The 12262-nt window shown below is 46.7% G+C and overlaps 1 protein-coding gene across 4 annotated transcripts in view; it reads left to right on the top strand.

Annotated features, from left to right (window-relative positions):
• LOC127007146 (uncharacterized) overlaps positions 1-9557 on the top strand; it is an 89866-nt gene extending 80309 nt beyond the window's left edge. For 3 of the 4 annotated variants that reach the window (XM_050877819.1, XM_050877818.1, XM_050877820.1), the window contains 7 exons: positions 3072-3289; positions 5323-5460; positions 6114-6312; positions 6538-6648; positions 6907-7021; positions 7516-7672; positions 8706-9557. In XM_050877819.1, the coding sequence (XP_050733776.1) occupies positions 3072-3289; positions 5323-5460; positions 6114-6312; positions 6538-6648; positions 6907-7021; positions 7516-7672; positions 8706-8790 (1023 nt within the window). In that variant the 3' untranslated portion in view covers positions 8791-9557. The remainder of the gene's footprint in view (positions 1-3071; positions 3290-5322; positions 5461-6113; positions 6313-6537; positions 6649-6906; positions 7022-7515; positions 7673-8705) is intronic. The other variant, XM_050877821.1, reaches the window with a different exon arrangement.
• The last annotated feature ends 2705 nt before the right edge of the window (positions 9558-12262 follow it).

The raw sequence follows: 12262 nt of genomic DNA on the forward strand, positions 1-12262 counted from the left end.
ACTGTAGTAGGTCGAGAAATAGGAGGAGGAGGAGGAAGGAAGAGCAGAACGCAACGAAGCAGCAGCAGCAGGAACAAGAGGAGGAGGAGGAGGAAGAGGAAGAGTAGGACGAAAAGCAGAAGCAGCAGGAGGCGGGCAGAGTAGAAGGAGGAGGAGGCGGTATAAAAAATAGAAGCGAGGTGTTTGCAGACTCTCACTCCCGAACCCTTTAGGTCCTCATTAGCGAGCAGGACGCCGTGAAGCCCTGATCCATTTGCTTTTCATCCCCCAACCCTTTCGTTCACGCTCCCGGCTATTCATTTATCCAGACTCCCCCTCACTCATTTACGCTTCCGTCTACGTTTATGTTTTACGAAGGGTGGTTTTCGTGGTACACTTTGCCGGTCTGTCCATGCATCAGTCAGTTACTTAAGTTGGTTAGCTAGCCGGTCAGTCAGTCAGTCAAGGTATGTAGTGTAGAGGGAGGGAGGAGAAAGAGAAGGAGGTGGAGAAAGATGATAAATGAAAAGAAAGAATGAATGAAGGAAGGAAGGAAGAATGGGTGGATGGATGAATGGGTGGAAGAAAGAAAGAAAGAAAGAAAGAAAGAAAGAAAGGAAGTCAAGTTAGTCAGTCTTTCAGTCAGTCAGTCCTTCGTATCCTATATTCCTTTAGACCGGTTCGTACCCACTTCCTTCTTAGGGTTACATCGCTCTACTGTTGCTGGATTCCCGTTTAGGTAAAGTTGAGGGCATACGCTAAAGCCGTCCATTCCCTCATTAGCTTTTCCACTTCCCCTTTATCTTCCCTCCCAAGAGTCGCGGGCTGGAAAAGATACAGTCTGTTGGAGTAAACGAGACAGCCCGTGAGAAGAAAAACTCTGTCCTTTCTTTCCTCGTCAATTCATGAAACGACTCTCATTAACCTCTCTCGCCCATTTCTCTTCCTTCTAATAAAAAGTCGTGTGTCGGAAAAAAATAGAAGAGGCAGGTCGTGAAAATAGATGTCTAACTCTGTCCTTTCTTTCCTCGTCAATTCATGAAACGACTCTCATTAACCTCTCTCGCCCATTTCTCTTCCTTCTAATAAAAAGTCGTGTGTCGGAAAAAAATATATAACCCGTTGGACGTAGAAGACGCAGGTCGTGAAAATAGATGTCTAACTCTGAAAGTCGTGTGTCGGAAAAAAAAAATATAACCCGTTGGACGTAGAACAGGCAGGTCGTGAAAATAGATGTCTAACTCTGTCCTTTCCTCGTCAACTCATGCAAAGACCCTTATGTTGGTATTCTAAGACGCTTTCACTTCTCACATCAGCTATTTTTAAAGGTCAAAAAAGGGATCAATAGGGTTCTAATAAGTATTTCTTTAGATTCATGCTACAGAAGAAGGGTCAACCTACCACCGGAGACATTAAACTACCGCTGGAAATGCCCAAAACTCATAGGAAAGCCTTGTCAAATATGTGAACTTGGGCGACGAAATGTTTTAAAATCCGACCCTTATTATCTCAGTAACCTATAACTTTGCCATTTCTCTTCCCTCTTAGAATCGTGGGTTGCAAAAAAAGGAGTCACCAGTTGAAATTAAACGAGACAGCCAGTGAAAAAAAATGTCCCAAGCTCAGTTCTTTTCTCTTCACCTTATTAGGAGTCCCCCCCCCCCCCCCATTATCTCATTAACCTCTCTCTCCCATTTCTCTTCGCTCCTTAAAGTCGTGAGTTGGGGAAAAAAAATCACCTATTGGATGTGGAAGAGGCAGCCCATGAAAAACAGGTCGAGCTCAGTTCTTTCCTAAACAACTCATTAAGACACCCATTACCTTATTAGCTTCTCGCTCTACCTTTCCTCTTTCTCTCAAAGATGAAAAAAAAACACCTGTTGAACGTAGAAGAGGCAGCCGTGTAAAAAAGGTCTCATTAGGAGCCACCCATTACCTTATTAGCTTCTCGCTCTACCTTTCCTCTTTCTCTCAAAGTTGAAAAAAAAAACCACTTGTTGGACGTAGAGGAGACAGCCCGTGAAAAACATGGCGAGTTCTGTTCTTACCTCAACAATTCATTAAGAGACATCCATTACCTTATTAACTTCTCGCTCTACCTTTCTTCTTTCTCTCAAAGATGAAAAAACCCCACCTGTTGAACGTAGAAGAGGCAGCCGTGTAAAAAAGGTCTCATTAGGAGCCACCCATTACCTTATTAACTTCTCTCTCTCTACCTTTTCTCTTTCCTCTTAAAGATGAAAAAACCCACCTGTTGGACGTAGAAGAGGCAGCCGTGAAAACATGTCGAGTTCTGTTCTTACCTCAATAATTCAGTACCCCATCATTGAGCCACCCATTACCTTATTAATTTCTCTCTCTCTACCTTTTCTCTTCCCTCTCAAAGATGAAAAAAAAACACCTGTTGGACGTAGAAGAGACAGGCCGTGAAAAATATGTCGAGTTCTGTTCTTTTCCTCAACAACTCACTAACAGCCACCCATTACCTTATTGTCTTTTCGCTCAACCTTTTCTCTTTCCTCTCGAAATTGAAAAAAAACACTTGTTGGACGTAGAAGCAGCTCTTAAAAAAACATCAAAGTTCTGCTCTCTCATCAACTCATTACTAATCTCTCACTCATTAACTCATCTTCCTCATCAACTCAACCCAATACCTCATAAGCGTCTCCCCTCCCCATTGTTCTTTTCTCTCAGAGCCGTGAGTTGGGGAAAAAAATCATATGTTTGGCGTAAAAAAGACAGCCCGTGAAAAAGTGCCCAAGTTCCGCCCTTCCCTCAAATCATTACTCATCTCTCCCTCATCAACTCCTAGGGACATATTTTTAAACATTTCTGCGCCCAAGAACACGTAATTTACTAGTCTTTCGTGGGAGTTTAGGGCATTTCCAGGGGTACTTTTATGACCCTGGTGGTAGTCTGAGCCTTCTTCTGTACCGTGAACCTAAAAGAACACTAATTAGAACTTGATTAACCTCCTTTTTGGCCTCCGGAAGTAGTTGGAGTGAGGGGCGGGAGCATCTGACAATACCAACCTTACTCATCAACTCAGCCCCTCCTTAACGCCTCCCTTTCCCATTTCTCTTTCCCCTCAGAGTCGTGGGTTGGACCGCATCGAGACGGACTCCGCCCAAGAGACATCGCTGGTGGGCCTTCACGAAATGTCGCAGCGGGCAGGGTCGGTGGTGACTCGTTTAGCGCATGAGCTCGCCACCGCCAAAGCTGTCCTCGCCGACTCGTTCCTGTCCCTGGGCAAGCTGCATCGCTCCCAGGACGACCTTGACACCATCGATATGAAGTCTTCGGCCAGCGGGTAGGGTGCTGGGAGGAAGGGTGGCTCGGGAATATGCTCTTTCATCGACTTCTTTTATTTACTCGACTTCTTGCTACTTGGGTTTTGGGGTCGATATCTGGGGTCTTATTTATTTTCCAGCTTCTTTTTCGTCTTCAAATATTTCTCCTCTTTTGGTATTATTCTTGTTCTTCATTTTATTATTTCCTCTTTCTTCTTTTTTTCCTTTTGTCTATTTTTCCTTCGTCTCCCCTTTTGCATTCTCTACTACCATCGCCTCCTCTTCCTCCTCCTCCTCCTCCTCCTCTCTCAAACTCCACAGTCACCTCCTCCTCCTTCTTCTTCTCCTCCTGCTCTTACTCCTCCTCCTCCAATTATTATTCTTTGCTTTCTTTTCCATGTTTAGTCTTTTAGCTGCAATTTTGATAGTCTCATATTTTTGACCTTTTTGCTCTCCATATATTTCTTCCTTTTCATTGTCGTGTTATTTGGGTTGCAATTCCAAGCTTTCACGGCCTGAATTTATTTTATTTTCTGTCAGTAGTTTTACCTCATCGACTTACTGATATTTTTTTCTTACTCTTTTTTTTTCAATTCGTTGATCTTGGACTTCACTTCCTGTCTTTCGCTTTATTTTCTCTTTCTTTCTTCATCTTTTTGGGGGTATATTTTATTTTCTTCGTATTATTCTTATTCTCCATTTTATTATTTACTTTTTTTTCTTCTTTTATTCCTTTATTAGTCTCTTCCTCCTTCTCCCCTTTCGCATTCTCTACTACCATCGTCTCCTCTTTCACCTCCTTCTCCTCCTCTCTCAAACTCCCCAATCACCTCCTCCTCCTCCTTCTCCTCCTCCTCTTCTCTCACCACCAAACCACCACCTCCTCCATCACGCTGTGTCCACATTCTGCATCTCCACCACCATCCTCCTCCTCCTCCTCCTCCTCCTCCTCCTCCATCATCTCACGCCATTTTCTTTTCCATTTCCCAATATTTACCTCACCTCCAGCACATCTCATTAGCCCCTTCACGCCTCCCCGCGACTGGCTCATTACCCCCCATCCCCCCATCCTCCTCCCTCAAATAACCTTCTTCTTCTTTCTCCTCTTGGTTTGTCTCCTCTTCCTCCTTCTTCTTCCTCCTGGTTATTCTCCTCATGATTCCTAGTTTTTATGTTCCTCTTCCTCCCTCTACTTGTTTTCTTTTTTTTTTCTTTTCTCCTCATCGTCTTCATCTTATTCCTCTTTGTCCTGGTTATTCTTATGTTCTTCCTTCTCCTCCTCCTCCTCCTCCTCCTGCTGCTCGTTCTCATCTTCCTCATGTTTGTTCCTGTCCTCTTCCTCCTCCTCGTCATCATGTCATAACCCTCCTCCTCCTCTTCCTCTTTCTGATCATTTTGGTGTATCCTCCTCCTTCTCCTCCTCTTCCTCCTCTTCTCCATTTCCTCTTTCTTCTCTCCATCCTCACTTGCCTCATCTCTCTCTCTCTCTCTCTCTCTCTCTCTCTCTCTCTCTCTCTCTCTCTCTCTCTCTCTCTCTCTCTCTCTCTCTCTCTCTCTCTCTCTCTCTCTCTCTCTCTCAGCGTCTCCCCGGTAAATTATTTTTTTCCAGGATGTTGTTGACACATGTTTTGAGAAGCGCGACTGATTTGCCTCAGAGACACACACATAAGAGAATAAATACAAATCCTGATGATGGAGGCGCTGGAGAGGCGTGTGGAGGACGTCTGTCTGTGTGTGCGTGTGTGTGTGTGTGTGTGTGTGTGTGTGTGTGTGTGTGTGTGTGTGTGTGTGTGTGTGTAAAAGCGTTCGTGCATGTATTATTTTTTTTAGTATGGAAAAGCCTTTAGTGTCTATGCTGATGCTTATATGTATGTATGTACGAATGTATGTATATATGTATGTATGTATATATGTATGTATTGGCATGTGTGGGGTTCTGAGACTGTGTGTGTGTGTTTGCGTGTGTGTGTGTGTGTGTGTGTGTGTGTGTGTGTGTGTACTGCGGGCGGGCGCGGCGGAGGGCGTGGGTAACCTGCTGGTGTTGGTGGTGCAGCAGCGGCGGCGGCTCGTGTGAGGGCTCGCCGGCGCGGGGCAGCGTGGAGGCGGCTGTGGCTGTGGCGGCGGCGGCGGCGGCGAGGATTGCCGCGGAGGCCGAGGCGGGGCCGAGTGGAAGGAGCACGCCGGAGACACGGTAGGTGGCGCCCCTCACGCCCTTCGCCCTGTACGCCCGCCGGAGCACCCTACCACCCCGTGTGTCGCCCCCTGGGTAGTCCACGCCTGCTCGGGTAGCTGTACGCCCACCCGGGTAGTGTCACGCCTGCCGCCTCCACCACCACCACCATCACCATGCCACCTGGAAGCCCTGTACGGGTCGTTCCCACGCACGACCCCACCAGTAGTCGTTGTGTAGCCTCGCCGCTCACCGCCACCACCACCACCACCACGCTGCTCACGTGCCTTGTGCGAGTGTGTGGCCGTGTGTCCATCCCCGTAAGAGTGTGCGAGTGTATCCCTCACGCTGCCGCCGCCACTCAGTGTTGCTCGTAGGTTGAGCCCTTCACTCCCCACCCTCACCCCGCTGTGTGCGCCGCGCCTCACGCCTGTTGGCATCACTGTAGCCTTTTTGTGTGTGTCGGTGTGGGTGGGCCCTGGGGCTGTTGGGCGTGATGGCGCCCTCTGTTGGGCGGGAAGTAGCGCTCTCTTGTGAAATGCTCTTGTAACAGTTGTAGTGCTAGGTTCCACTAGGTTCGGGCGCTCTCCTCTGACAGGGTCGCAGTGCTCTTCTCTAGCAGGATTCCCGGCAGGGTGCAGCCGAGTAGGTAATGTTCCCCTCGCCGTACACAGGTCGCCGAGCAGCCCCGCGCGAGCCTGCGTGGATCGCCGCAGCCAGAGTCTTGCCGGTCACTACAACAGCCGACGGCTGGCACACAACGGCCGGGCGGGCAAGTTGGCGCTGCGGCCTGCCCTCAGCCTGGAGTCTGCGGCACCAACCATCCAGCCGCTTCCCCGCGTCTACCTCGACCTCAGCATCGAGGGCATACAGGTGAGTGTGGCGCCGGGCACACACCTGAGGCACGCGCTAAACCGTGCATGTACTGAGTGTGCCGGCGGCAGCTTGGCTGGCACCTCGTAATCTTACGCCTCCTACACCGAACAGGTTCATGTTGTTTATCAACTGTCCTGACTCCTTTGCCTCTCAGAGCCTAACTTCATCAACGCGAGCTCCTAACATGTCACCAACGCTTAACTCTCCCTCGGTTCCTTGCAGCAAACAGCGCGGCTGGTAATTGAGCTGCGACCCGACATGGCACCGCGGCTGTGCGAGAACTTCACGCTGCTGTGCACAGGCGCGCGGGGCTTCGGGTACCGCGGCAGCCAGGTGAGGAGATTACCCTGCTGACAAGCTCGCCCTTCCTTTCTTATTATACCCTTGCTTTATTTTTCGCGGATTGGGTTTGCACTAACTGTTCGTCCTGGATAATGGCTGATGGGGATGAATTCTAACACTAGCTAATGTATAAGCCTCTCCTCTGATTGCCTTACTAGTGATTTCTTTCCCTGACACGAATACTGATTTAATGGTGCCTACGAAATGGGGAACGCACCCTAACGTACCTTTCCCCCTATAATTTTGCAGGTGTTCCGCTGCCTGCCTGGCTGGTGGCTGCAGGGCGGCGACTTCCAGACCAACGACGGCGAGGGGGGCCGCGCCGCGCTGGGCGACGACGAGCTCATCAGCGCTGAGACCACGGGTGAGGGCCGATTCCTCTCTCCCTCTCCTACCCTCCCTCGAATCTCACATGTTTATTTTCCCTTCCCACTCTCTTTCTTTCTATATCTTCCTCTCCTTTTCTTCTTTCCATATTTTCCTTTCCCCATTCAGCTTCTTTTCCTCTTTCCTTCTGTCTCCTTTCTATATTTTCCTAATAGGATTCTTTTCCTCTTTCCTTGTTTCTTCTTCCCATATCTTCCTCTCCTTCATTTTTTCTTCTTTTCTTTTCCCTCTATATCTCCCTGAGTCTCCCGTCCTTCGTCCCTATACCTAGTACTTTTCCTTCATGCCTCCTTCCCTTCCTACCTACCTAATGTTTCTTCCTTATGTCTTCCTCCTACCCCATCAAAATTAATTAATGCTTCTCCTTCGTGCCTCCCTCCCTCCCTATTTACCCCAAGGCCCCTCCTACTGGCCTTGACCTACTTAATGCATCTCCCTCATCCCTTCCGTCCTTCCTTCCTCCGTCCCCAGATCTCGAGCCGCGTCCCGGGGCTGTGGAGATGCTGTGTATGTCCACCAACGAGCAGGGGCGCCTCATGGTCGGCTCGCAGTTCTTCATCCACGTCAAGAAGTACAGCTACACACACGTCTTCGCCTACGTCATTGATGGCCTCGACCTCGTGGATAAGTGAGTGTGACCTGATATTCCGGTTATTTTGACCTGTGACCTTTGCACCTCTCTTGGCCTGTATTTACTTCACCAATCACTCGCCTTGACTTGATCGAGTGGTTTTAACCCGGTAGCTGCGGGGATCAAGTTTCTTAAAGGCCCTTCCCTCTTAGCAAGAAAAATGAGAAAAAATCATCACTCACGCAAACCATTTCATAATGTATATCAACGCATTTGTGATCAGTTTATGCATCATCTATTTTTTGGGGTTTATATCATGGCAAAAATTTGGCCCGTCACTGGTACGCTGTAAAGCCACAAATTTGACCCGTCGCTGCTACCGGGTTAACATGACATCCCTTTTGCCTGACCTGTGAACTCTTAGCTTGACCTGATCTCCGTAACTCCCTAGTCCTGACCTGAAAAGACTAAAACACACACACTCGTCTTGGGCCTTGACCTTGTTGATAGGTGAGTGACCTAATATGACGGTTTTAACATATCCACTGTGTTTGACCTGTGAACGCTTAGCTTGACCTGACCTCTGTAACTCTTTTGACCTAAAATGATGAAGCCACATACTCATCTTGACCTCGTGGATAAGTGAGTGACCTGTTCTGACCTAACGTCCATATTACTTGACCTGTGATATCTTAGCTTGACATGGCCTCCCTCTTGTTTCTTTTAAGGGAAGGAACTAGCAGGCTTTTTTATATGCTTAGTTTATGGTCTGTCTGCTTTTAACAGTAGGAATAAAAACTGAAGCATTGTCTATCATCTCTGCAGTAAAAACACACAAAAAAACTATCCGACCATTTTACATTATGAAGGAAAATGTCTTATCTCCTTTGCCACAAGAAAGAAAACGGCCTGGTACCTTCACTGCACGGATAAAAAAAGTCTTTCTCCTTTACCGCAAGAATAAAAACGACCTGGTACCTTCACTGCACGGATAAAAATAGTCTTTCTCCTCTACCGCAAGAATAAAAACGACCTATCCCCTTTATCGTAGAACCACAGATAAAAACGCCTCTTCTTCTCTCCCCCTCAGGATGACCCAGCTCGGGGACTCCACACACGTCTATCGGCCCTCCAAGACCATCACAATAGCCGACAGTGGTCTGCTAGCGGCCTAGGGAAGGGAGGGGCCACGCACACCGCCCCCGCCCTACTACCAGTGTTCTCCTCCCCGGCCCCCACAATAACTATGCCCAAGGAAACAGACCGCCCCCCCCTCCCCTCCCCTCCCCTCCCCTACTTTCCCCAGTTCCCAATCCTCCTTTCCTTAGTCATGAATATCTAAGTAGTTAGTTTCCATCTCTCTCTCACTATCCAATTCCCTCCTCCTCCTCCTCCTCCTCTTGTACCTAAGGAAAGTCCCCTCCCTTTTCCCCCTTTCCCTTCCTGTACATTCCTTACCGACCGTTACCTAATATTAAACTAGCCTACCTTTCCTTACCCTCCCTTCCCTTTCCTTACATCCACCAATACGTGAGGAAATTAGTCTTCCTCTTAGTTTCCTTCTTTTCCCTCTATTCCATTCCTCTCCCATCCCTTTCTCTTTCTCCTTCTCCTTTCCCTTCCCTTCCCTTCCTTGCCCATCAGTGCCCAAGGAAGCAACCCTCTTTCTCCTTCTCCTTTCCTTCCATCCCCCCTCCCTCCCTTCCTTCTCCAAATTTCCCTCTTATTTCTGTTTTTTTTTCCTTCCTTGCCCACTAATGCCACCCTTTCTTTCCTTACCCTTTCCTCCCTTACCCACCTACCCTCTTTCTCCTCCTCCCTTCCTTCCATCCCCACTCCCTTCCTTCTCCTAATCTCCCTTTCATTTCTGTTTTCTTTCCTTCCTTGCCCACTAATGCCACCCTTTCTTTCCTTACCCTTTCCTTCCTTACCCACCTACACTCTTTCCTCCCCCTCCCTTCCTTCCATCCCCCCTCCCTTCCTTCTCCTAATCTCCCTTTCATTTCTGTTTTCTTTCCTTCCTTGCCCACTAATGCCACCCTTTCTTTCCTTACCCACAAATACCTCCCTCTCCTCCCTACATTATTTTCAAAGCTCCCTTCCTTACCCAAAATATGTTGAAATTTTGTTGTTGTTTGTTTATATCTCATTTCGTTCCTCATTTTCCCTTCAAAAACGAATTCAGGTTATTTATTTTTTTATCTTCATTCAGTTGAAAATTAAAAAAAAGGTAACATTATGGTATATGAAAACCACGCATGTATGATTTCTCTTCCTCCTTCCTCGTAAAAGTCTCTCTCTCTCTCTCTCTCTCTCTCTCTCTCTCTCTCTCTCTCTCTCTCTCTCTCTCTCTCTCTCTCTGCATCTTCTCTTATTTTTTTCTTTTTTTTTGTCTTTTGTCTTCTATAAATATTCCTCCTCCTCTTCTTACTTTAGTTTCCTCACTCAAAGGAAGCGAAAAATAAATACAAAATCCACTTATTTCGCTCGCTGATTCTTCCATCTATTTTTCCATCTCGTCAAATGTCCCTCTTTTATTTCCCATTTTCCTTTCCTCTTTCAGTCCCAAAACATGTCCTCCTTTGGCTCTCTTTTTCTTTCATCTCGTCGAATTTCCCTTTTTTTTTACGTGTTTTTCCTATCCCTTTCTTCTTTTTTAGTCCATTTCTATTCGTATACGCCGCCTCCCTTCCGCCTTCCATTCACTCCGTTTCCTTCTCATTTTTCATTTCGTTTTTATTTCCTCTTATTCCTCGTTCTTTACTTTTGTTCGTCCTCAGTTCCGTTTCCTGTCCATTCATTCCCTTCCTTCCTGTACCTTTCCTTTCGTCCTTTGCTTCCTCTTCCTCCTCCTCCTCCTCCTCCTCCTCCTCCTCCTTCCTTCTCCCGATTCTGGTTCTTTTTCTGTATCGCCACCACCATCACCTCCTCCTCCTCCTCCTCCTCCTCTTTAGACCCATAATACTGAGGCAGAATTTTACTTTTATTTTCTTTCGTGGAGTTGTTCTTCTAATTTTGTTTTATCCTTTTCTTCTTTCTTCCTTCCTCCCTTCCCTCATAATGTTCTTTGATTATTTTATTTATTTCTCCTCTTTCTGTTCTTCCTCTTTAACTTTCTCCCCGTCTTTCATTCTCTCTTTCTTTGTCTGTAATTTTTTTTGCTTCCTTTTTTCCATCTTTCTATCTTCATTCATCCCTTCATATTCCTTCCTTTCTTCCTTTCAGTTTTCTTATTTTTCTCCTCTTCAATTTGTCTCTCTATCTATCTATCTACTCTTCCTCCCTTTCTCTATCAACACTATCAACAGTTTTCCTCCCTCTCTCTTCTCTCTCTCCTCTTTCTCTCTCTCTATCTCTCTATTTCTCTCTCTCTCTCTCTCTCTCTCTCTCTCTCTCTCTCTCTCTCTCTCTCTCTCTCTCTCTCTCTCTCTCTCTCTCTCTCTCTCTCTCTCTCTCTCTCTCTCTCTCTTTTGCTCCTTTCTTTCTTTCCCTCCTCCCTTAACATCCACCTCCTCTTTTTTTCTTCGCCTTTCCTTTGCTCTTTCGTACTCATTATCTCATTTCTTCAACCTTCTTCTTCTCCTCCTCCTCCTCCTCCTCTTCCTCTCCTTCTCCCTCAGTCCTTGCTTTGTTTTCCTTTTCAAGATCACGACTTTTACTTCCATATCAATTCTCTTAATGGTTCGTTGATAGCTGGTGCCTTTTCCTTTTTCTTCTCTTTCTCTTCCTCCTTCTATCATTTCTTCGTCCCTTGATTCCTTTGTTTTGTGGTTCTTTTCTGTTCTTCCTTTTTTGGCCATATGAAGGGATAAACAAAACCAAATGATAAACAAGAGTTTCCTTAATCAAATTTCTCCTCTTTTTCTCCATTTATCACCTCCATTTTCTGTTATATTTTCACTTATTTTCCTTCTCATTACTTCTTGTTCTTTATTTTTTTTCTGTCTGCAATCTTTATCCCTTCTATGTCCATTTCTTCTTTTTGTCTTCCTTCTCTCCCAGTCCTTCTCTTTTCCCTTTCTCCTTAAATACTGTTTCTTGTTTTCTATCCTCCTCCCATTCGCTTCTCCCGTCTATTTTTTTTTCCTATCCTCCTTCTACCCATTTTGCTTTACCTTTCACCCCTTTCCTTGCCACCCCCTTTCTTGTCTTCCTTCTCTTTCTCCTTCCTTCCTTTCCCTTCTCCCTTGACACCCATCATTTAAATCCCTCTTCTTTTTTCCTCTTTCGTTTACATTATCTCACTTTTTATACCCTCCTCCTCTCCTCCTCCTCTCTTCCTCCTCCTCCTCTCCATTACTGTTTGTGTCTAGCTACTAAACGCCCCCTAGAGGGAAGAATTAATACATTAAGACGTACTTTTGAACCCGGGATCCCCTTCGAACTCCCCCCCTCCCCCCACTCCCCTTTGTATTTGCAACCCAACCCCCAACCTCCCAACCTGGCGTCACCCCCCCCCCCCTTTCCATCCCCTCCCTGACCTCCTGTTTTGTGTACCTGGTCTCTCTTCTCGTCCTCCTCTTCGTCCTTCTCCTCCTTTTTCGCTTCAGTCATAACAGTGTTTGTTAAGAATGTCATAGCAACGCGCTCCTTGCTTATTCGCTCGTCCTCCTCCTCCTCCTCCTCCTCCTCCTTTTCCCTCTCCAT

This window comes from Eriocheir sinensis, chromosome 34 (genome assembly GCF_024679095.1).
Source record: "Eriocheir sinensis breed Jianghai 21 chromosome 34, ASM2467909v1, whole genome shotgun sequence".
Taxonomy (NCBI): domain Eukaryota; kingdom Metazoa; phylum Arthropoda; class Malacostraca; order Decapoda; family Varunidae; genus Eriocheir; species Eriocheir sinensis.